General features: G+C 43.6%; 1 protein-coding gene across 1 annotated transcript; it reads left to right on the forward strand.

Moving 5' to 3' along the window:
* Window positions 1-7212: 7212 nt before the first annotated feature.
* On the forward strand, window positions 7213-22109 carry TCP11L1 (t-complex 11 like 1). Its single transcript, XM_069968397.1, has 9 exons — window positions 7213-7402; window positions 9402-9534; window positions 12489-12609; window positions 13135-13355; window positions 16189-16325; window positions 17406-17569; window positions 18476-18657; window positions 19851-20023; window positions 21817-22109. Exons 1-9 carry the CDS (start codon window positions 7246-7248, stop codon window positions 22026-22028), a joined length of 1500 nt encoding a protein of 499 aa, XP_069824498.1. The 5' UTR covers window positions 7213-7245; the 3' UTR covers window positions 22029-22109.
* The last annotated feature ends 3226 nt before the right edge of the window (window positions 22110-25335 follow it).

The raw sequence follows: 25335 nt of genomic DNA on the forward strand, positions 1-25335 counted from the left end.
GCTGCAGCCATTGTCCGGCCTCATCCGTCCTATGTAATTGCTGCAGGTGACCGGTGATTGGCTGCAGCTCCTATGTATAGTGTATGGTGATGTCACTAAGGCAATACGGTGTGTTTTATTGAGAAAAAAATAAGGTGGTATTCAGTCCTTAGGTGGTGGTCACTGTATGGGGGTAATATTAGTCTGTATATAGTGTATATAGAGTCATTACTGCCATAGACTGACCACCACATAATATAGTTCTGTATATAATGCATACATAGAGTCATTATGTGGCGGTCAATCTATGGCGGTAATATTGGTCTGTATATAGAATGTATAGTGTCATTATGTGGTGGTCAGTCTATGGGGTAATATTGGTCTGTATATAGAGTCGTTATGCAGTGGTCAGTCTATGGCAGTAATATTGGTCTGTATATAGAATGTATAGTGTCATTATGTGGTGGTCAGTCTATGGTGGTAATATTGGTCTGTATATAGAATGTATAGTGTCATTATGTGGTGGTCAGTCTATGGTGGTAATATTGGTCTGTATATAGAGTCGTTATGCAGTGGTCAGTCTATGGTGGTAATATTGGTCTGTATAGTGTATATAGAGTCATTATGTGGCGGTCAGTCTATGGTGGTAATATTGGTCTGTATAGTGTATATAGAGTCATTATGCAGTGATCAGTCTATGGGGGTAATATTGGTCTGTATATAGTGTTTATATACAGTCATTACTGCCATAGAGTGACTGCCACATAATGACTCTATATACAGACCAATATTACCACCATAGACTGATCACTGCATAATGACTCTACAGTATATACAGACCAATATTAGCACCACACCATAACCGCCACATAATGACACTATACATTCTATATACAGACCAATATTACTGCCATAGACTGACCACCACATAATGACTCTATGTATGCATTATATACAGAACTATATTATGTGGTGGTCAGTCTATGGCAGTAATATTGGTCTGTATATAGAATGTATAGTGTCATTATGTGGCGGTTATGGTGTGGTGCTAATATTGGTCTGTATATAAAGTCATTATGTGGCGGTCAGTCTATGGTGGTAATATTGGTCTGTATATAGTGTATATAGAGTCATTATGTGGCGGTCAGTCTATGGTGGTAATATTGGTCTGTATATAGAGTCATTATGTGGCGGTCAGTCTATGGTGGTAATATTGGTCTGTATATAGTGTATATAGAGTCATTATGTGGTGGTCAGTCTATGGTGGTAATATTGGTCTGTATATAGAGTCTTTATGTGGCATCATGGTATGGTTCTAATATTGGTCTGTATATAGAGTCATTACGCTGTGGTCACTCTATGGTAGTAATATTGGCCTGTATATAGTGTGTTTTCTTCAATAACAGTTTGGAGGTAATATTTGGTCCTGATATAGTGATTTTTTTTAATTTATTTTTTAAAACAATTCATATAAATAGTTCTTGTGTTTACAACACTAGCGGCAGTCCTGGCATGTACAGTAGTGGCAGTCCTGGCATGTACAGTAGCGGCAGTCCTGGCATGTACAGTAGCGGCAGTCCCGGCATGTACAGTAGCGGCAGTCCTGGCATGTACAGTAGCGGCAGTCCCGGCATGTACAGTAGCGGCAGTCCCGGCATGTAGCGGCAGTCCTGGCATGTACACTAGCGGCAGTCCTGGCATGTACACTAGCGGCAGTCCCGGCATGTACACTAGCGGCAGTCCTGGCATGTAACCTTCTGAACTGACTCAATGTGAATAAGGGCCCTAATACAAGGAGCGAAAATTGTTCGAATCCGGACGATATCGCTCTGTCTAATAAAGACAACAATCATCAACTGATCGTTTTCTTTTGGCAAGTTTAAAAATCATTGGCTGATGTGCATATAAAATAATAAAGCTGTTGCTTACCTGATCATGTTCCTGGTGTCCTCAGGCTTTGTCTGTTTGTTACGGCCAGTGATTGCCTGAGCGGCCTGTCACCTCAGAGAGGGGACTAGAAGTGAGAGCTGCAGCTGCGGTGACTGGAGGATCCCACAGACAAGGCCTGAGGACACCAGGGAACAAGATCAGGTAGTATATATATATCTTAATTATTTACTATATACAGCAAGGGCTGCACAGACATCACTAATGATAGATTATATATATACAGCCTTTGCTGCACAATAATTCAGTAGCTGCTGGCTGAACAATCCTTCAGCTGACAATTCTCTCTCCCATCCGGCCCCGTCCTCCCCATACACAGGAATGTTCGGCACAGATGAGTGTTCCTGTGTCCTCTATAAGAGGGATAAGCTATAGCCAGACAGATCTGATGGCGGCTTATCTCTCTGACAACAAAGAGGTTGGGTGTTGATTTTCCATCACGTCCGACCCCCTATGTCCACTGATGTCATCTGTCAGACTGTCCAGAGAGCCCCATACACCTTACACTGATGGCCGAACCCACCACGAGCAGCAGTTACCACCAACAAAAGTGTAAAATGTATGGGGACCTTAAATTGTTGCTACAATATTTCAGCATATGGGGCCCCACCTTCAACTTTGCCCAGGGCCACATTTAGTCTAAAACCGGCCCTGCTCTTATGCACCCTCTCAGGCGCTAGGCATGACTGCTACCCTTGTACCCCCAGAGTGTCTGGAAGCCATACAGGGTGAGCTTCAGTCCACTGAGAATGTTCAGCATCATACAAGGATCTGTACTGAGGGTGGCTTCTTCCAGTGATCCTGGCCGCCATTCTCTAGGATGAAGCAGTAAGATGCTGCCCATCACTCAGAACTATGTATTGCAAGCATGGTGTTCCTGAGACGTCTTCTCAGCGTAATAGTCAGATAGTTATGTTGTAGAAATTGTATACCTTCAGATTAAACCAAGATGAGTCTTGTGTATATATAACAGGTATAAATCTGCCTCCCTCCCGTGCTGTGTCATACATACAATAGACATCAGTTCTGTTACAGCAGGTTACCATCATCCTCCAGAACAAACATAATAGGAGCTTCATGATGTCCCCTGATGTTTATCTAGAACATTCTGGGAATTGTCCAGCCATTGCACGGCTTGCTGATAATGTCACTCTATAATGGCCGCACTGCTGCTGGGTGAGCTAAGAGGAGAAGTGAACAGGCCGCCTGTTATTTAGCTACAGGACGAGGTGTGTGCTGTCTGTACAGGTAATGTATGTATGAATGATGGCAGCAGGATCACACGTGGCATGCCCTGCCTCTATATAATTATACATATCCTGTACATAGGAGTATGAACATGTATTTGTAGTATGCAGCTGGATCTGCTTTAGTGCAGGGTCCACAAGTGCTGAGGGGTAAAATATTTAGCATAAATCTACAAGAGACATTGATATGGTATGATATGATATTGATAAGTGATTAAAAATCCACACCACAGATCTGTTTCAGTGTGGATCAGACATGTAAATTTTGACCAATTTTATGTTCTATTCAGCTGTGTATTTTACCCAGGTAAAATCTAAATAATTTCCACCATGTGATATTCTTCAGGTTGACAGTCAGGCAAACATTGCTTCATCGTCTTTACCCTCTGAGCATGCATGTGTGTGACTTTTTTTAAGAGGAAAGTAAAAAAAACAAACAAACAACAACCCGCGGAATTCTGTTGCCTGTACACGGGCACGGCGGTGCGCCTTTCCGCGGGCTCCATAGACACCATTCTATGGACCAGCTGAATCCGCGTTCCGCCGAAAGAATTGACACATCAATTCTTTCGGTGGAATGCGGAATCAGCCAGCCCATAGAAGGTTGTCTATTGAGCCAGCGGAAAGGCGCACGGACGTGCCCGTGTACAGGCAACGGAATTCCGCTGAATTTATCCGCAAGAATTCCTCAGTGTGAACCCACCCTTATGGATAGAATGCTCAGCCTGCTTGCACAGCTGCTCTATTCATACTCTATAGAGCCACTAAGCATTTCTGAGTTCAGCACTTGGACGCATTCAGCAACTCCCTAGAGAGTGAATGGAGCGCAGCCGTGCTAAACCTCCCATTCAGGGAGGGGTTAATGCAGTCGGACCCTCAGCCATCCGCCTGTTATTTCTTATACTATGGATAGGGGCGACCTACAAAAAGCACACAATGATCACAGCTCACCTAAAGCTAAGCAGAATGTCCCGGAATGGTGCATGGGTATCAGATCAGAGCTGAAGAAGCAAGTTCTGCTATGTTGTATACATACAGTATATGGCTGCATTCACACTACGTATATTTCAGTCAGTATATGTATATTTCAGTCAGTATATTTCAGTCAGTATTGCAACCAAAACTTGGTTGCAATACTGACTGAAATATACGTAGTGTGAACGCAGCCTCAGGCTGGGTTCACACTATGTATATTTGAGGCTGTATTTATTATGTGAACAGAGCCTTTCTGTGTTTTCAATCCACTCCTTGTTTTGGTTGCTATACAGCCTCAAACATACAGCCTCAAATATACGTAGTGTGAACATAGCCTTAGTCTGTTTCATAGGTAGCTGTAATGGGAGGAGGTGTTAGAGGAGAGTGATTATGTAATGAGTCACGTCAATCCCTGCTGTGTTCTGTCTCCCTCCATCTGTCTGGGGCCTAAACTGAGCAATTACAGAAAGGTAATGGTACAGCATCATGCCTGCGCTGGACATGTTAATAAGTCACTAGCCCCATTTATCAGAGCCGTCTTGTTTTGGTTGTCCGTAACAACCTATCACAGTGCAGCTTTCATTTGCCCCCAGCAGTTTATAAAAAGAAAGCTAAGCTCTGATTGGCTCCTCTGAGGTAAGTTTTTTTTTTTTTTTTTTTTTTTTATTGATTACCCTAATGCTGCGTTTACACGGAACAATTATTGTGTGAATTTGCACGATAACGATCGAATTCGAACGATAATCGTACGTGTAAACGCAGCGAACGATCAAACGAGGAGCGAGAAATCGTTCATTTTAATCTAACAACATGTTCTCAAATCGTCGTTCGCAAGAAATTCGCAGAAATTCGTTCCGTGTAAACAGTCGCCGATTTAACCAATGTGTGAGATAGGCTTAAGCGATCGCAAATTTTCCGTACAATATATCGTACCGTCTAAACGCTGATTGTTATGAAAAAAAAATTTGTTACTCCGACATCGTTAATCGTACGATCGGGCCAATTATTGTTTAGTGTAAACACAGCATTATATTATAATAGAATCTCTTCAATATATTGACTGTTTATTGATTAAATTAGGATGGAAAGCAAGGATCCTATCTGATCTAGTGCAAGGCAAACGCCTACAGATGCCAATAACAAGTCAGATTTACACCTTTCAGATTTCAGTGGCCCTTTTAGAAAATAAAAGCGGCAATCTGATTGGTTGTCATTGGCAACTGCTTTACCATTCCTTTCCTAAATCTCCCCCTTCTTGATAAATTTGCACCCAAAGTCATATAAGTAAATGACTAAAAAAAAGTGTTTTTTTCCAGTCATTAGCATCCCTGTCTGCAAACTCGTGTTAACAGTGTGGATGAAGTATTGGCGTGCCAAGTGTTCACATTGCTAGAGCCGTCGGCTGTAGCAATGTCAACACTTGGCACACCAATACTATACAGTAACTTATATCACATTCAACTGTTTCTAAATGTTTGTTTCATATGTGTTACATGTTATTCAGAATAAAAAATCATTATTTTTGGGGTGTGTAAACATTTGTCTGCATTTCAATGATTTCTTATGGGAAAATTTGCTTTGGTATAAGAGTGGATTTGGATTACAAGCACGGACCCAGAACGAATTATGCTCATAATCCATGGCACCACTGTACTTGGGTCATCACACCTGCTTTTCAGGCTGCACTGTATATGAAACACTGTGAGGTAGGTGGGATGGCTACTACATATTAGACACTGCTATTTAAATCATGGGTTGGGTGCTATTCATAGTATGTGAATTATTTCTGACAGTTACTGCATAATGACATCTCCTGTTGCATACTGACCAAGAAGTAAGCACTTGAGCGCCAGGATATCTCAGTGTAACACCACCATACACCTCTTTCTAGATACAACATCTAGTTCAACATTTCCTTTCCTTACCCACCAGGCATTGCATGTCATTTTAGATTTTCAATCTCTGACATGTGCAGACATTATTATGCAACACCCACTTTCCCCAATAAACCCACCCCAAAAACTACATAGGTGGGGAAACGTGTTGGAAGTTAAGGGTGACCGTTGTCAGACGCTATATTGCAAGACTACAAGGTCTCGACATGATTCAGACCGGGCCCTGGATTCTGTGTTGAATAGAATAGAGCCGTGGGTATGGCACATAACTTGCGGCTCTATTCATTCCTATGGAGCCACTGGAAAGAGCAGAGTAAGCCAGAAGAATGTTGTACTTAGCTCTCTCCGGCACCTCTATAGGAATGAATAGAGCCGCGCGTCACATGCTGTACCCACGGCGCTATTCATAACACAGAAACTGGGGCCCAATACGGAGGTTGGACCCCCCACGATCTCTTACTTTTCCCCTATCCTGTCGATAGGTTAAAAGTTGATTTTGCCTGGACAACCTCTTTAAACTTCTATTACTGGCACTTCCATTAATATTATTTGTAGTAGCTTGGTATGTCAGAATGTCTTCCCACTGTTCACTGTTTTGACCTGTACAGACTGTACAACGCCAGTTATACGGAAGCTGTGAAGGGTCACGTGTAGGAATGCTGTGGCAGCATGCTGCAGTTTAACATTTGGTTTCATCTACTGCCAAAGTGAGACAATGTGGTTCTTATGATGACTTGGCATATGGCTACCCCCGAGCATCTGTCCTGTTGCCACACATACTAAACTTTAAAGTGCACGTTGGTTATTGTGCTCAATAGGACAGAATGCAGCATGCTTCCTCTAGTCATGGCTGCAGACTTCTACTGTGGGGGATATTGAGCAACAGCCCCAATAAAGATATTTAAAATAAAAAGTGTCTAATCTTCTGATATTCCCATCAATCTCTACAATTTTTAGCCATCAGTGGACACAAACCTGCACCAATCAATGCTAGCCATTTAAGTACATTGTGTGGCCATTTAAATACATTGCTATCGGCTGTACATTCCCGCACACAGGGAGATCTGCGACTGAGAAACAACGATTTATAGGGCTGCAGCTTTGTGCATCTTTATTGTGAACGTATTTTGCATTCATATTGTGTATGTGTTGGAGTGTTGGAGTTGATATTCTCGCTTGCCTTTGCTTGGAACCACAGGATAATGCCTTTAGAACCCGATAAATCGCAGCCTGGAGATGAATCACCAGATGAACCCAGCAGAGCCGGCCGCAGTAACACTACAGATGTCTCTGAGGAAACGGTGCGGAAGAGAATCCGACAGAATACCCCAAGCCCACACAGAGGGAACACCCCACAGGGTGAGGGCTACTGTTCTTTTAACTAGGGTGGTCTGTACAGCCAGTGTATATTAAAAAGGATTTATGTACCCTTTCTTTGTACTAAATGCCTGTATCCCCTATAAAAACATGGAGCATGGAAACATATGAAAACCTTTTTAAGTGCAGTACTATTTGTTTTGCCAGTGGGGACTGTCCCTTCATAGTCTGCCCCCCCCCCCCCCAATGTGTGATAAGCGCCACACTAAGTAATTAGAGCATTAATAATACCAAACTGTAAATTTACTCATACATTTCCTGGAGGAATAACAGAGGAACATCACAACACGTCTCTATAATTGTTACTTGTTTTACAATTGTTTCTTGTAATAGGGAAATATTTATTAAAAATACCTTTAGGGTACAAACCCACTTGGCGGGTCTGCAGCGAGTCTCCATGCTGCCTATTTTCAGCGAGACTCGCTGCAGATCCCGGCCCTATGCTTTAAATGGCAGACAAACACGCAGCAGGGATGTACATCCCTGCTGCGAGTTTGTCTGCAGCCCTCCCCATTAACCCCCCGGCCGCCGGAGCTGATACTTCACCTGATCCCGGCTCCGGCGGTTCCCGATGTCTTCAGCAAGACGGAGCGGGGACCAGGTGAAGTATATGCTTCAGCCAGCCGGCCGCCCGATCGCAGCCCCGGCCGCCCGATCGGGCGGCCGGGGCTGCGGGGGGGCGATCGGGCTGCGATGGGGCGATCGGGCGGCCGGGGCTGCGGGGGGGCGTGCGATCGGTGCTGCGGGGGGGGGGGGGGGGGGGGGGGGGGCGATCGGGCGGCCGGGGCTGCGATCGGGCGGCCGGGGCTGCGGGGGGGCGTGCGATCGGTGCTGCGGGGGGGGGGGGGGCGGCCGGGGCTGCGGGGGGGCGATCGGGCGGCCGGGGCTGCGGGCGGCTGGCTGGAGCATATACTTCACCTGGTCCCCGCTCCGGCTTGCTGAAGACATCGGGAACCGCCGGAGCCGGGATCAGGTGAAGTATCAGCTCCGGCGGCCGGGGGGTTAATGGGGAGGGCTGCAGACAAACTCGCAGCAGGGATGTACATCCCTGCTGCGTGTTTGTCTGCCATTAAAAGCATAGGGCCGGGATCTGCAGCGAGTCTCACTGCAAAAACGCAGCATGGAGACTCGCTGCAGACCCGCCAAGTGGGTTTGTAACCTAACACAGAGATTTATCTGACAGATTTTTAAAGCCAAAGTCAGGAAGAGAATATAAACAGAGAAGAGGTCATAAAGGAAATACTGAGATTTCTTCCCTTCTCAATTCGTTCCTGGCTTTGGCTATCTGTTAGATAAATCTCTCTGTGTAAAGGTACCCTAATGCCAATAATTTACCTGATTAGGTTCTGCATGTATATGGGTTTGTTTTTTTTAACAGCTTCATTGGTGGTCCAGTGTTGCGATTGGCACCCCCACAATGTAAGGGTACATGCACACTACGTAATTTCAGCAGAGACTTCAAGGGGATTCCACTGGGCAGCTTCCCCTTGAAGTTCCGCCTGTTCCATAGACTCAATGATATTTGCCGGCGGATTCCGCCGTCCGCCCAAAGAAATGGCATGTCAAATAATCTGTATCTACTTACAGTATGTACAGAAAAATTAATGATATTTACTTGGAAAATATTACTGTGTAATGTGTCACTTTGATATATTTCATTTACTTCTAGAAAATAACATCATAAGTTATGAATAAAACTATTGATTTTCTCACTCTGATGCACTACATCTAGTTAGCCTGCAGGGGTCACTACTATTTCTTTGTTCCTGGTTTTAAATTGCCTATTATTAATTAATTGACTATTATTACATTTTATTTCTGAGTGAGAGAAGTGGCATTGCATATTTTCATCTAGACACGTAACCTGAAAGTTATACTGAACCTACGTCATTGAAAATCTCCTTATTAAACGTCTTATTGTTCTGTATGCCAAGCAGTAGAATGTCAGCCAGGTAGATTGACTTCCTTGTATGTCTTGCAGCCAGTCCGCCTCGTTTTGTGTCAGTGGAAGAACTCATGGATGCAGCTAAAGGGGTCACCAACATGGCTTTGGCCCATGAGATTGTGGTCAATGGAGGTTTTCAGATCAAACCTATGGAGTTGCCTCAGGGAAGGTATGGATATATGCAATGTCATCAAATTACTGGGAGGAGGTTGTATGCATACAATAACAAGATGAAAAACGTGAATACCACATCTATTCACAGGTTCATTGTGGTATTTGCAGCTACAATACCAGACACAACCCATGGACAACTGTGTAGAGATGAGCAAACCTCGAGCGTGCTCGAGTCCATCCGAACCCGATCGTTCAGCATTTGATTAGCGGTGGCTGCTGAAGTTGGATAAAGCCCTAAGGCTAGGTGGAAAACATGGATATAGTCATTGGCTGTATCCATGTTTTCCAGACAACCTTAGAGCTTTATCCAAGTTCAGCAGCCGACGCTAATCAAATGCCAAACGATCGGGTTCAGATTGACTCGAGCATGCTTGAGCTTCGCTCATCTCTGCAACTGTGTTTTCTAGTTGTGAAACAAAGCAACCATGGTTTTCTAATCCTGGACAGTCACTTTAAAGGGAAGACGATAATAATTTGGCGATAACTCCCTATTGTGCAGGAGACGCCGAGGATGAAGGTATGTCTCTTACTCTTATCCTTGTCGCCATTCCTGTGCAGGTAGTCGTTTGCTCCATGGTCCAGTAAGACAGAAGCACTGCTCCACCCCCATATTGACGATCCGGCCCAACCCAGCCAGCCCGCTCAATTGATGATTATTAGACAGGGGCAGGACAGCTTGGGGTGGATAGGAGCACTGCCCCGCCCTCATAGTGTGGAACAGTGCCCCTAACAGTTTTACTGAACCATGACTGACTACACTGCAACAGCACAGAGGACAAAGGTAAGAGACATACTTTCCTCATCGGTGTCTCCTGCACAATAGGGGGTTGTCAGCAGGTTATATTCATCTAACCTGCTGATAGTTCCGCTTTAAGGGAAACAAAGCATAAATATGCATGTATCTGTGCTGCCATCTTCCAGATGCCTAGCACACAAGCATCACATACATATAATATAATATATACATGATAAGCTGGCTTCCAGTTATTCTGGAAGAGGTGGGATGGCGGCTGGAAAGCAGGACGGGACCTGACAGTGTCACAGACCCCCCTTCTGTGACATTGTCAGCCTGAAACGAAGAACATTTTTTCGGAAGATGCCGGATGACACAGCATTGCTTAAGGTCTGTATACGATGCTTGTGTTATAAGCATCTAGAAACTGGTAGCATGGATATATGCATATTCGTGCTGTCAGGTTTCCCTTTAAGGCATACCGCCTCAACCGTACTGAGACAGGCACTGACTGCACAATGGTGCCTGTAAATCGTGCGGCCATTGGCCACTATATAAGGGTGTCCACTTTACCAGGCACTTGTGACTTCACCCTTTATGTTATGTTCACACATAGTAAAATACGGCCATAAAGGAGATGTTAAAATCTGCTGTATTTGCAATATAAGAAAATAGTCGTCTGTGCGTTCATTGTAAAAAAAAACCACTGTAAGGCCTTGTTCCCACTTTGTAAGTCACGGAACGGCCGGAGTGTATACTATGTGCATACACTCCGGGCGGGATTCACTCGTATACAGCACTACATAAGTACAGTAGTAGTCACGACCGTTGTTGCAAATCGGCAACAATGGCCGCGATTACTTAGGTACTTACGTAGTGTGAACTTAGCCTAATGTAGCACATTAGTAGAGAAAAAAACTGACATTTCCCCTTATTTTACCTCTGTATTTTACATTTACCTTACTGTGTACTCACCTAGCTAAAAACTAGATAACATTTCTCCATTCCTTATAATAGAGTTCCGTGCAGACTTGCTTGCAGTAAAATTATAGGTACATTTTCCACCATACAGACACATTATATAGTGATGCAAATACAAGTTTTGTCTTTGTCAAGCCATAGACTTACACTTGAGTTGCCACCCAGCATTTCCAGGCTCCTGAAAACCTTATTGGTGGTTACTATTTTTTTTTAGAGAGGATTTTTAATAACCTGGGCATTGTTCTATAATTTGGAAGGAAATGCTCACTACATGACAAACTGGCAAGTTTCCTTGTCCTTAACTACTGCAACTCTTAGCAGCACGTCTGCATCTTTCCTTTTATTACATTGGGATTGGCTGGATAAGGCAGCACATTCAAGGTAGCGATTGTCACCTTTATCCAGTACATGTCCCTTTTCAAATCCCCGGAACAACAACCTTTGCTGTCAGCAAGCCAATGGCCGGATTCACTTGGACAAGGAGGACAAATCTATAGCTGTAAATAGTTCTGGTGCTGTGCTAGCGCCAGGCAAAAGGATACAGTGCTGCAGCCTAAATGGCATTGTCTGTTAGTAACCAAGATGCCTTTGTTGTTATCCGAACAAGGACATGTGCTTCTAAAAGAGAGTAAGTTTATGCAACAGTTGGATGCTAAGGCTAGCTTCACACCGCTTTTTCAGCATCCGTTTAACGCATCCGTTTTTTGCAAAAAACGCATGAAAAACGGATTGCAAAAAACGGATTCATTTGTGTGCATCCGTTTTTCCATTGACTTCCATTATTAAAAAAAGATCCGTTTTTTTTTTTTGACGGACCAAAACGGACAAAAAAACGTTGCTGACCCTATTTTTCTGGACGTTAAAAAAAACGGATCCGTTAAACGGATGCTGAAAACGCAGTGTAAACCTAGCCTAACTGGGAGCTGATGGGTGCATTGTGGCCCCTCTTGCCATAACTATTCCTCCTTGCATTTGGACCATCTGATCGGCGTTCTGGTCCAGTTGCAGGAACCTCCAATGATGAGCTGATTATCAGAGACCTTTATATTGCCATGCAACTGGGGGGGGGGGGGTTATGATATTATATGCCTGATATCCATATGTAACACATGGCTGGGCCGCTCTTGTCTATAGAAGGTCCTGAGCAGGGGATCCCTTCAGTGATGCACTCATGAACTGTCTGTATATTTATTGTTTAAACATTAAAAAGAAAATCCTTTTTTTTTTTATTGCAGCCTAGAAAGAACTGTTCGGGACATTGTACATAAAGCATTCTGGGATTGTCTAGAGACCCAGTTAAGTGAAGACCCGCCAGTTTATGATCATGCCATAATATTACTGGGAGAAATTAAAGAGGTAATAGTAATGTTACACATGATGGGTCCTCCACTATAGTGTGCAGCAAATAGGATCCCTGATGATGATCTGCCCTGTACGCCAAGCGTTTAGGATTTATAGTGTAGTTGCACCTTTGCAGGCCTTATACTGGTTGCTATGGAACAAAGAAATCTTTGATCTGCTGTTCTCACTTTAGAAGGGGTGTTCCTACCGTAGAACAGGGGAGCATAAGTAATTCATGCTCTCTGAAACTTGTGTGTTTGTCCAACAGCACAGGGCAGGCTATATAATGATGGTCTTATGAAAGCCTTCATCACACTACACTCTGCTGTAAGTACCAGACCGATTTGATGGTAGCTTGACTTCTATGTAATCGTCTCCGTCCCCTCCCATTCATTCATTCACCATATATGAAATCTTGCATGCATATGTTCAGACATAGCTTAGGTTGGGAGATGTGATCTGTCTCTTTACTGCCCACTTTACACTGACTGACTGCTCCAGATTAATTACATTATTAAGAATGTAATTTATGTCTTATAGGCTCTCTTGTCTTTCCTTCTGCCTGGTCATACACGCCTGAAGAATCAGATCATTGAGGTTTTGGACTTGGAACTCATCAAGCAAGAAGCACAGAATGGAGCCCTGGACATCCCGAAACTAGCTAACTTTACTATAGGAATGATGGGGACCTTGTGTGCACCAGCTCGAGATGAAGAGGTCAGGAAGCTGCGGGATATTAAGGAGCCAGTACCCTTGTTCAGGTAAATTTTTACATTTTAATAGATACCTTTTATATAAAATTTGTGTTGAATATATATTACTACAAAATCTGTAGATCTGTAGTGCCTGCTGATCATGCCACCTACAATGATACCTGTAAAAGCAATAAACTTCTACATGCATGAATAAAACACATGAAAAGGGGTCATCAACAGGAAGCAGCCCCCAATATCGACCATATAGGGGGGCATTCAGTGCCAATGAATCAGAAAGATACCTGTAGGGTATGGGGGGGGGGGGGGGGACAATACAGCAGAACTTCCAGAAAAGGTCAACATCTGGGTAACTTTTTTTTTTTTAGGCATAAGATTGCTCCCTTTTCACCCATCAGTCATAAAGGTCATTCCCTATGACCCAGCGTTACACATCTTCCTTGTTGCTAAGAAATAATTTTCAACAAGAGTAAAGTAAAGATCCTGGAAAAGAGTAATAACCTAGTGCTGAATGATGAGCATCCATCCCGGTGCTGGCCATACATCAGAGGCTTTATTGCTTGGCATCCTTGTATTCAGAATCAACACTCCTTTTTTCCCGATCTTGGTACTTTCTTGGATAGACTGCTTCACGGCTTGTACTCTGAGACAGGATTGTTTCAGTGGATGAATGCAGACAATCTTTCTTTCAATTTTGTGTTCTTTTGGGTTGGGTAAAGTGCCTTTTGCCAAGTTTGCAAGTACTATACGTGTATGCTTAATTCTCTGTGGGAGCCACCCCTAATTTTCAGGGATTTTAAAGCGACCCTGTACCCAAAGTCTGACCCCCCCCCAAGCCACTTGTACCTTCGGATAGCTGCTTTTAATCCAAAATCTGTCCTGGGGTCCGTTCGGCAGGTGATACGGTTATTGTCCTGAAAAACAGCTTTTAAACTTGCAGCTCCGAGCCCAACGGACAGGGCTTAGAATATCTGTGCCCTAACTTTGCACCACCCCTCCGTCCCTCCTCTTCATCATTAGGAATGTCACTGGAACATTTTCTCCTGTCTGAACATTGCACAGGTGCCTTAACGATCCGGCCCATGTGCCGTGCTAACACAGCTGATTAATAGGAGACAATTTGCCTGGAGCATTCCTAATGATGAGGAGGGGAGGGACAGAGAGGTTGTGCCAGCCTAATGCATAGATATTCTAAGCCCCAGCCTTTGGGCACGGGGCTGCAAGTTTAAAAGTAGTTTTTTAGGAAAATAACTGCATCACCTGCCAAACGGACCCCAGGACAGATCTTGGATTAAAAGCAGCTATCCGAAGGTACAAGCGGTTTGGGGGGGGGGGGGGTCAGATTGTGGGTACAGAGTTGCTTTAAAAAAAATATTCTATGTCATGAAGTGATCTATGTGGGTCCGATCTCTAGGACCTCCACCAATCGTGAGAATGAGATGGAAGTAGTGCTGCTGTAGCACTGTGTAGATAAAACTTAACTTGTAATAAGTGTTAGCATAAGATTAAATGAAATTAAATCAACAAATGTCTGTACAGCCATACAGCTGTGGCTGTATTATTTATAGAGCTATAGGAGATGGGCATGTGGGTAGAAGAATCTGAACCCTATTTGATCCCTGCCTGTAAGTCTAAGGATCGCCTGGTATGGGTGTCCCCTTAGCCAGACGGGGCTGACCCTACATATCCTATGTGTATAGCATGGATAACACTTGTACGACTTAGGATACGTAGGGTCTGTATCGGGCTGTGTAATAAGGCCCTTACAATATACTGTAGAGAGAAGGGTGTTTCTTTTTACTTTAGACTGGTATGGTGGGACCTGCTTTAGATGCCTGCTCAATTCTGTGCAGGTTTTACAAGTCAATGCCTCCCATTTAGTTTTGACACTGATGTCAGACATCTTGTATACAGAAGTCAGTGCTCTACCTTCATTCTGGCATTGCAGCTGAGTGTGATTGAGCCTGGATTTATTGTAGACCTGCTATAATGGAGACTCATATGTATACATTCAGACATGCTTTACTCTCAGGACAAAACACCCATAAATCACTGTAGATTAAAGGATTTTTTCTGTTTAATGTCAAATCTTTGGCGTGGAAATCCAAAACAGCGGCCAAAGCTGGAGAACAGTCCTAACAGGATCAGAGGAAAGCACAATGAAGGAGTGCACTGACCGGCACAAGTTTTTCTTTTAGTTTTTTTTTTTGTTTTTTTTTAGCAATTCAGACATTTTATGTAAAAAGAAAACGTGTAGTCTGGAAGCAGAGGCTGATTTGTAGGAGTTTGCTATAAATGTAATCCATAGGTTTCTTTATTCTGGGGTTCAGATCTTTTGCCAAGAGAACTGGACAGATTACCTTTAGCATATAGGAATATATCTTTATATAGCTTTGAAAAATAAAAGTGAAGGCCCATATTAGTAGTGGTCAGAGCGGTTAGAAAAGTGATTTCCATTAGTATCACTAAGAGCAGCTGTACTTCCCTTACCCCATACAGGAGTTGGTGAAGGCATAGCGCTGCTCTGTGGTGGGGCTGGTGAAAGCATAGCGCTGCTCTGTGGTGGGGCTGGTGAAAGCATAACACTCTCTGTGGTGGGGCTGGTGAAAGCATAGCGCTGCTCTGTGGTGGGGCTGGTGAAAGCATAGCGCTGCTCTGTGGTGGGGCTGGTGAAAGCATAGCGCTGCTCTGTGGTGGGGCTGGTGAAAGCATAACACTCTCTGTTGGGGCTGGTGAAAGTATAGCGCTGCTCTGTGGTGGGGCTGGTGAAAGCATAACACTCTCTGTGGTGAGGCTGGTGAAAGCATAGCGCTCGCTGGTGGGGCTGGTACCACAATTATCCCCATTATTGGGTATTAACCGTCGCATTCTCATTCCACAGAGCAATCTTCATGGTCTTGGATCTGATGAAACTAGATATGGCCAACTTTGCCATCAGCAGCATTCGTCCTCATTTAATGCAGCAGTCTGTGGAGTATGAAAGAAAGAAATTCCAAGACTTCTTTGAAAACCAACCAAGTATGGCATTCTTCCCATGTGATGTATTCTGTCTACTAGCAGATTAGTCATTTTCTTATGTACTGTATTCATGTAAGTGATACCCAAAAACACAAAACTCAATAAAAAGTTTTTAGAGGAGTTTCACAGACGAAAACCCTGTCTCACTTGTCCACGTTCCCACTATTGCAGGTCACCTCTATAGAAGCAAATGCAGCAGCTGGCCTATTGTACACCAAAGTTGTCTACATAATACAAAATCATCTAAATGGTCTCCAAGAAATACTATATGTCCAACTTGCCACAACCTTCCTCAGAGATCATCGGAGGTCTCTGAAGCCTGGCCTATTTACCCCCCCCCCCCCCAAGAAAAAAAAATGCTTGTTCCTGCTTTTAATCCAAGATCTGTCCTGGAGTCCATTTGGCAGGTGATGTAGTTATTGTCCTTAAAATCTACTTTTAAACTTGCAAACCTGTGTCGAATTGGCCTGGCCTGGAGTGTCTGTGCCCTAGGCTTGCACCGCACCTCTGTCCCTCCTCCCCGCCCTCTTTATTCATAGGAATGCCCCAGGCAGGATTTCTCCTATTCACCACCTGTCTGAACACTGCACAGGTGCTTTATCGATCCAGCACATGTGCAGTGTTCAGACAAGTGATAAATAGGAGAACCTGTCTGGGGCATTCCTATTAATAAAGAGGGCGGGGAGGAGGGACAGAGGTGCGGTGCAAGCCTAGGGCACAGTCACGCCAGGCCAATTTGAAACAGGGCTGAAAGTTTAAAAGTAGGGTTTTTTTAGGACAATAACTGCATCACCTGCCGAACGGACCCCAGGACAGATCTTGGATTTAAAAGCAGCTATCCAAAGGTACAAGCGATTTGGGGAGGGCAGATTGTGGGTACAGAGTTGCTTTAATTTACAAAAGAGATTGCAAGCAGTCATTGATGCAGCAGTGTCAGATGTGTAACTAGTAGGAATAGCGTTATTAGGACAAGGCTGCAACCAACATATCTTTTTTTCAGTGCCTACATATCTAGGGTATTCTTTCTTTTAACAGAAATGTTATGTATTGTCTTTTGTTTTATTTCATTGTCCTATCCAGACTCTTTAGAATTGGTCACAAACTGGCTTCAGGAATCGGCTGATGATCTTCTGGCCAAGGACTCTGCAGCAGCTTCTTCTGGTTCTCTGTGTCCCATCTCTGTATTGAATCATGCCTACATAAAACTTCTCACATGGGACCATGAGCAGCAGCTTTTCCCAGAGGTATAAATCATTGATCTACTAGCCCTGTGCATGAGACAGCTGCAAATAGCAGCTAACTTGGCTGTTCCAGTATCTCCCATACCCATTAAATGGGGTGTTCCAATATGATATGCCTTCTTTCTATGATCAATGGGAATCTGTGGAATCTTGACTAGTTTCCTCTTATGCAGGGAAGACACTTGAATGGGCTGCACCACCTCCTTGTTCTCAGAATCTGCAAAATGCCATCAAATAGAAATATTAATTTAATGGAGAGTGACTGCATAAATTGGTGTAGCAGGATCCTCTATTCTTGAGAATAATAGGAGTTGCAGCAGATAGATGACCATTGATCAGATATGTCCCTTAAGGGTTCCTAGGTTTGTATTCCAACAGGATGACGTATCATCTATTACAATATAATTATGCATGTGTAACAGATCCCCTTTATTATTGGCATTGGTGCGGGTACCTGTCATTGGAATTCTACTGTTTAGACATTTTATGAATATGGGGGGAATACTAATTTAATTCTAAGGGCCCAGCAAAAGCGCAGATCTCCTAGATTAGTACTTGTTTTCTAAGCCTATTATTTGGCTCGGTAATTGTGACGGAATGGCTGCATGAATGTGGGATCGTTTGTGTAGCCCCTTTCTTCTATCATTCCCTATACATCCCTATTACACCAAAAAGATGTGTAGCCAATAAGAATTTCTTGACAGGGGAAAACCATGTGATCTACTGACATACAAATGATTGCTCCTTCGTCACTGATTTCCGGGCCTATAACACATGGGGCAATAATGGGCATGTTTGGTTGTTAATAGTTCCTTATAATAGGACCCTAAGCAGTAAGATTTTGTTTTTTACAGTATTATTGATGTTTCATTACTGGCTTTTTTTTTTTTTTTTTTTTGCCTTCTCCAGACAGTGGTGATGGACCAGATCCGTTTTCAGGAGATGAAGCTGGAAGTGACGCAGCTCACAATACTGGGAACTTTGCTCCTGATAATACAGAATTCAGCTTCTCCCGGCATCACCAGTCATACTGCCTTCATGGAGAGAATGAAGAGTCTTATTAAAGTCTTGTTGGAGGGAGTGGGAACTCCGTAAGTAAAATCATGTCATAAGCAAATTACAAAACACTTTGTTTCAGCACATTTATTGACAGTGTATGTCTTATAAATTTTCTCCTTTTGCCTTCCATTTGTAACACAATAGTTGAGGAACTTAGACCTAGACAGTAAATGGAAATAAACTTGTATATGGCAAGCTATCAAATTTAGAAGGGTATCTTCTCTGATCATCCACTTTTTTTCCTTTTCCTTTCCAACTCCCAGCCATGAATTCTCTCTCCACAATCTGCCAGAGAAACATTTTTAGGTTCCTTCCTCCAGCCCCTCTGTGCCTCTATATAGTTTTAAGACCCACTGTGGCTTCACATAATAGTTAGGTATGCTCTGAGCCCCTATATAGTAGTAAGGTCCCCATAGTATAGGCCCCTCTGTGCAGCCCCAAATAGTATAGGTCCCTTCGGTTTAGCCCTCACGTAGTATAGGCCCCTCTGTGCAGCCTCTATATATAGTAAAGGCTCCTTGTACTGAATCCTTATGTAATATAGTATACTATGCAGCCCCCCCATATAGTGTAGGTACACTATGAAGCCCCTCACCCCCCCCCCCCATATAGTACAGGTTCCCTCTGTGCAGTCCCCCCAATATAGTATAGGCCCCATCTGTTCAACCTCCCAATATTGTATAGGCCTTTCCTGTCCCTCATACACTACACGCTCCTCTGTGGAGTCTGCTCCCCGATTAGTATAGGCCTTTTCTGTGCAATGACAATCATTTAAAATAAAAAATAAACAGTTCTACACACCTGTGACAAAATGCTCCCACGCAACTCTTCTTCTTTAATCTGGCTGCAGGGATGGGTTCCCTGGGGAAGTGCAATGATGTCATATCATCATGCCAGCCAATACACAGGGTTCATGTTTATGCTTCTCATAGGCTACAGGACTGTATCTGTGTCTAGAGGAGGATGCAGATACAGTGAGCTTTACCAGTTGCCGCCCAGAGATCCTGGGCTGAGGTCCTGGGTGCATCCTCTGTGGCTGTGCCCCTGTATATAAGAAATAATACAACTTATTACTGTCTGATATTCTTATTTGTTTTATACGTAGCTGTTTGCGTATATGAGATCATTTATAATTATTTTTATTACACCAAATACAATGTAAGACTATCCATTAGTTAATAATTGAGTTCCCCGTTTGCCCTTCTCTCCATTTCCTGTCATTTAGTTCAGTCAATACAGAGGAGGCCCTGGCCACAGTCAGTGAGAAGGTTTGTGTAGAACTGAGCAGCTACCTGAGTCAGCATGGAGCTACACCCTTCTCCACGGAGAGAGAGGAATCTCTTAAAGGACAGATCCGGACAGCATCGTCACCATCCAACCAGATTTTCCGATTAATAGGTAACTGTGTGTTTGTTTTTATTGTTGATCTCCAAGAAGGAGTAACCTTATTTATCATGGTATAATGCTTTCTGTCCTGACACACTTCCTATAGCAAGGAGGACAAATCTAAAGCTATATTTATTCAAGTTATTTACCTATGCAAAACTATGTTGAATGTTTAGGGATGTTCTGGACAAAAGAGAGAGGTTTAATGCTATTACAAAACACTGGCTGCTTTATTTCCACAAACAACATCGCCATTCTTGTCCATGGGCATTACGCCATGCCTAGTGTAGGGGTCGGCCTGTCTCCTGGTGCCGGTATTTAGAAGAAAAACAACTTATCAATGTGTTGGGACGGGGAGTCAAACTGGCGTGGCGTAGAGCAACAGTGCCCTAGGCCTGCGGCGCCTCCCTTCATTTTTAGAACGTCCCTGGGCTGGATGGAGGTAGGGAGAGAGGCGCCACAGGCCTAGGGCACTGATGCTCTAGACCTCGCCAGTTTGACTGCCTGCCCCGCCGCATTGATAAGTAATTTTTCTTCTAAATACCAGCATCGGGAGACAGGCCGACCCCGGAGCTGGGCACGGTGTTAGGAGATCTACAACGCGGTGCTGGCGGTTTGGGGGCGGCAAAGAGCTGGTAAAGAGTTGCTTTAAAGCTTTTATTGAGCAGTCAAGCATCCAGATGATGTTCCAGCTCACTATGAGCCTTTGTCATATATACTGGTATACTTGACAGTGGCTCATAGCAAGCTAAAATGTCTTATGTGTGCTTTACTGCTTATTAAAAGCTTGAAGATTTCATCACTTGAATGCTTTGACTTTCCATATACCTGTATTGACACCAAGCCTTGGGATTTTGGGTTCACCAGCGTGCATTCATAACTCTGCTGTTAAAGGGATCCATTGGTGCTGTTGAACTGTAAAATTTCACTGGAAGTAAAAGTAGAGAGACAAAGTCAAAAGTTTTGTTCAGTCTAGGTCAAGCCTGTACGGATCATGAGAACGAGTCGGGAAGTCCGCACTCAGTGTGGTCCTCCCCTCTCTCTGGTCAAATGATGAGTGAGACTTGTAATGAAAGTCTATGAGCCTGACTCTTCACTGACAGAGCGGGGAGCAGATCGTACGTCAGTGCAGTCCTCTCCCCGCTCGTTCTCACGATCAGTACAGGTCTTAACACTCAGACCCAGACCAATCAAAACTTTTGACATGTCTCCCTGACATGTCAAAAGTTTATAATGCCAGTGACACTCTAAGGCAGGGATGGGGACCCTGTTACATTTTCCACCATCATGCCTGGACAGCCAAAGCCAAACCTTGGCTGTCCAGACATGATGGTAATTGTAGTTTTGAGAGAATAGGTCTGAGCTGTACTACCAGGCACAGCCTGTAGACAAGAGCGATGCTGTTTCTGGGGGGGAAAAAAGCAGTTCTTTCTCAAGTTCATGTAAGGCAGATATGGTATCTGCTACATTTTATATTAGCAGCATAACATGCTGCAGATTTATTTCAGGTTTTTCCCCATTAACTTCAATAGGAAAGCTAAAATATGCAATAAGTCAATGGATTTTAAACTCATGGGGGAAGGGTCTGGCATAAATGTGCAAAAAAGTGTTAATTTTTGCACAACTTGGCTGGTTTGCACAAAAATGTGTTGCTTTTTGGGGATCTGCTCCCTGTTCGACTAATAATAAAGCATTGTGGGAATGCACGTGGCCTATGCCTGGATAGGGAAGGAGGTGAATAGAGAAAGAAAAATGTTTAACATAAAAACTTGATTGAAACCAAATTTATTCTTAATTGCCCACAGACTCGCGGATACAGGCATTTCTATTAAGCTACCTGGCTGCAGCTAACCAGAGGTCCGTTCCTGTACTTCCCGGTGGGCTAAGCCCAATCCAAAAAGAGTTGGAAGAGATTGCTGTGAAGTTTGCGCGTCTGGTCAACTACAACAAAATGGTGTTTAGTCCATACTATGACTCAATCCTGAGCAAGATACTAAACAAACAGGTGCAACCCTGACTGTGCAATCCTTCTATCGATTAGGATGACCAGGCAGGAAATGCCTTCTCCTCTGCTCTCCATTAAATTGCTTTTAATGTACAGGACGCAGTGTTCTCTCAATGACTGCTGGCACATTGATGTCTCCCACAAGACCCTCGGGAATTGCACAAAGCAAAAGCTGATCTGTGTGTATCGCGCCCCACCCCCAGTGTAAATATCAAAGGATTGGCAGCCATGTCTAGAACACTGTATATGAAGACTTTAGTGACCTGAGGCGATTGGTGTGTACATAGACACAGATATTGACATTTTGATATATGGCAGCATGTGTTGTCTTCAGATCATATGCAGATTTCTCCTATATGCCACTTGTCCTCATAGTATCTACATAAAAGAAGTATTTATTCATTTTAAAGGGTCTATTAAATATAGGCCCCCTTTTTAAATATTTAGCTGAAGAATTGATAATCCTTAAAGGGGTTGTGTCAAAGAAGGTAACATAAGTGAACTTCTTACATAAATGTAAAGAACACTTGCTGTTTTTAGTAAAATAGCTTACATCACTGTACCATATTTCTTCCCTATGCATCTGATCACTTCCTGGTTTCCTCTCTGCACTATGACCCTGCTGTTGTCATACACCACTGCAGACACCTTCCCACAACACCCTTTGCTTGCATGTGCAGTGAAAACCAACTGCCTGTACTAATGGGACAGATCACATGACTGATTTAATGGAGCATGAGGGGCCCAATCTAGTGGATCTCTAATGGGCCAGAACCAAGGGCAACTGGTTATCAAAAAAGCAGTAGTAACAAGGGAGGATTAGTAAGTCTATCTCTGTGAAATGATACCGTTTAAGAAATGCTTGTACTTTAGAAATTTTGTTTCATTTAACATAATGCATCAGTATAGACCTAGTTTTCTGCATGACACAACCCCTTAAATGTAAGGGCTGTGTTCTTTCAGTAGTTCCATTCGACTTGGCAGAAAGGCTAATGCATTGCTCTCTGTCTGTACAGCAGACACAACAATGAAACCTGATCAAACCCTTTTTTTAAAGAGTAACTGTCATTTAAATGTCACTTTGCAGAAATCAATAAGTACCAATAGTACAAGTGATTTTAAGAAACTCTGTAATAGGTTTTATTAAGCAAAAGTTCCTTTTGTACTCAAAAAGCTGTTTTTGCCTAATAAAACCTATTACAGACTTTGTTAAAATCACATGTACTATAGTTTGTCATTGGATGGACCCAGCACTGCCCTCATGTTTACTGTTATAACATATGTTAGCAGTGTAAACAGAGTCTCACTTGTATGGAAGATTTACAAAAGAGAAAAAGTAGAAACGTGTTAATAGAAAAATATTAGATTTCTGGAGATATACATTTCAGGGTATTTGTAGAAATGCCAATTTGATTATATGTGAACATTCGAGATAAGCGCATACGATTCGATTGAATATGCACTGTTTTTGTTGCACTGAGGATGATGGCTAGCGAGATGGAAGGATTCATTCAGTGCGCAGTCTGCCGCATGTACGCACAACTGGAGCAGGTGTTCCAGGGTGAGTACCGCTGTGACAGATGTGAGCATGTTGCCCATCTAGAAGCTCGAGTTAGAGATCTGGAGAAGCATATTGCAACACTGAGGGAACTTGGCCACCTTGAGAGGGAACTTCGGCTCACTGAGCAGGAAATTAGTGGGTTAGAGATGGAGGTTGGTGATATAGATCAGGAGGCCCAAGTAAGTAGCTGGGTTAATGTAGTTAGAGGGACCAGTAAGGGATCCAAGAAAAGGAAGGCCACTTCTCCTACTATATGCCCAAGCAAAATTGCCAAGTTAGGTGATGATGCAAGGGCATCCGTGTCAGAAATGGCAGCTCTTGTGGAACCTGTTCTCCCTAACAGCCGGGGGAACAGTCCAACTAGTAGTGGGCGGGATGGTATTGTAGGTAGGCCTAGACAGCTAGTGGTTGTAGGGGATTCTATAATCGGGAAGACGGATAGAATAATTTGTCGCCAAGACTGCCTCAACCGAATGGTTTGCTGTCTCCCTGGTGCCAGGGTTCGGCATGTGGTGGAAAGGGTGGATAAATTACTTAGGAGGGCTGGGGATGACCCAGCTGTCGTGGTCCATGTGGGAACCAATGACAGGATACAAGGTAGGTGGAGATCTATTAAAAATAATTTTAGAGAACTAGGTGCTAAGTTGAAGGGAAGGACCTCCAAGGTGGTATTCTCTAGAATACTGCCTGTGCCATGCGCATCGCAGGAAAGACAGCGGGAGCTTAGGGAGTTAAATGCATGGCTCAAGTCGTGGTGTAGAGGAGAAGGGTTTGGGTTTTTAGAGCACTGGGCTGACTTTTCATTGGGGTACAATCTGTTTTCTGCAGATAATTTGCACCTTAATGGAAGGCGGTCCGCTGTGCTGGGGGAGAGAATCCTAGAAGGGGTGGAGGGGTTTTTAAACTAGGGATGTGGAGGGAGGACAATGTAGTATGTAATGTAGTGGCAGATAGGTTAGAGAGGGGACAGAACAATGAGGAGGTCCTGTGGGGGGAGGATAAGAGCAGTGCATAGGGAGATCCATATGTTGCGGATGAACAGTGAGGATGATTGCAGCCACAGCACAGTAATAAATCCTACTTCTTGTAATGTAGCGGTTAAACTCGATGGTAATATAAAGTGTATGGTTACTAATGCCAGAAGTCTAGCCAGCAAGATGGGGGAGCTAGAGGCCTTGGTTCTTGAGGAGTCCATTGATGTGGTTGGTGTGACTGAGACATGGCTGGACTCCTCACATGACTGGGCTGTCAATATTCAGGGATTTATGTTGTTCAGAAGGGACCGGGTGGGCAGAAGGGGAGGAGGAGTATGTCTGTATGTCAGAAATGATATTAAAGTGATGATGTGGAAGCATTGTGGGTAGAACCAACAGAAGGAGGTAAAGAGTGAAAAAATTATTCTTGGTGTAATCTATAGACCCCCCAACATTACTGAGGAGGTAGATGGCCAGTTGAATAGACAAATAGAGCGGGCTGCCCGGGAGGGAACAGTAGTGATAATGGGGGACCTCAACTACCCAGATATAGGGTCACGGTTCAGCTAAAACCACAAAGGGGAGGGAATTTCTTAATCTCCTGCAGGATAGTTTTCTGGGCCAGTTTGTGGAGGAGCCAACTAGAAGTGATGCCTTGTTGGATCTGGTTATTTCTAACAACACTGAGCTGGTTGGGGATGTCACTGTCCATGAACACCTGGGTAATAGTGACCACAATATAGTGACTTTTAGCTTAAAGTGTAGAAAAGAAAAACATGTTGGT

The sequence above is a fragment of the Dendropsophus ebraccatus genome, chromosome 4, assembly GCF_027789765.1.
Source record: "Dendropsophus ebraccatus isolate aDenEbr1 chromosome 4, aDenEbr1.pat, whole genome shotgun sequence".
NCBI classification, from domain to species: Eukaryota; Metazoa; Chordata; class Amphibia; order Anura; family Hylidae; genus Dendropsophus; species Dendropsophus ebraccatus.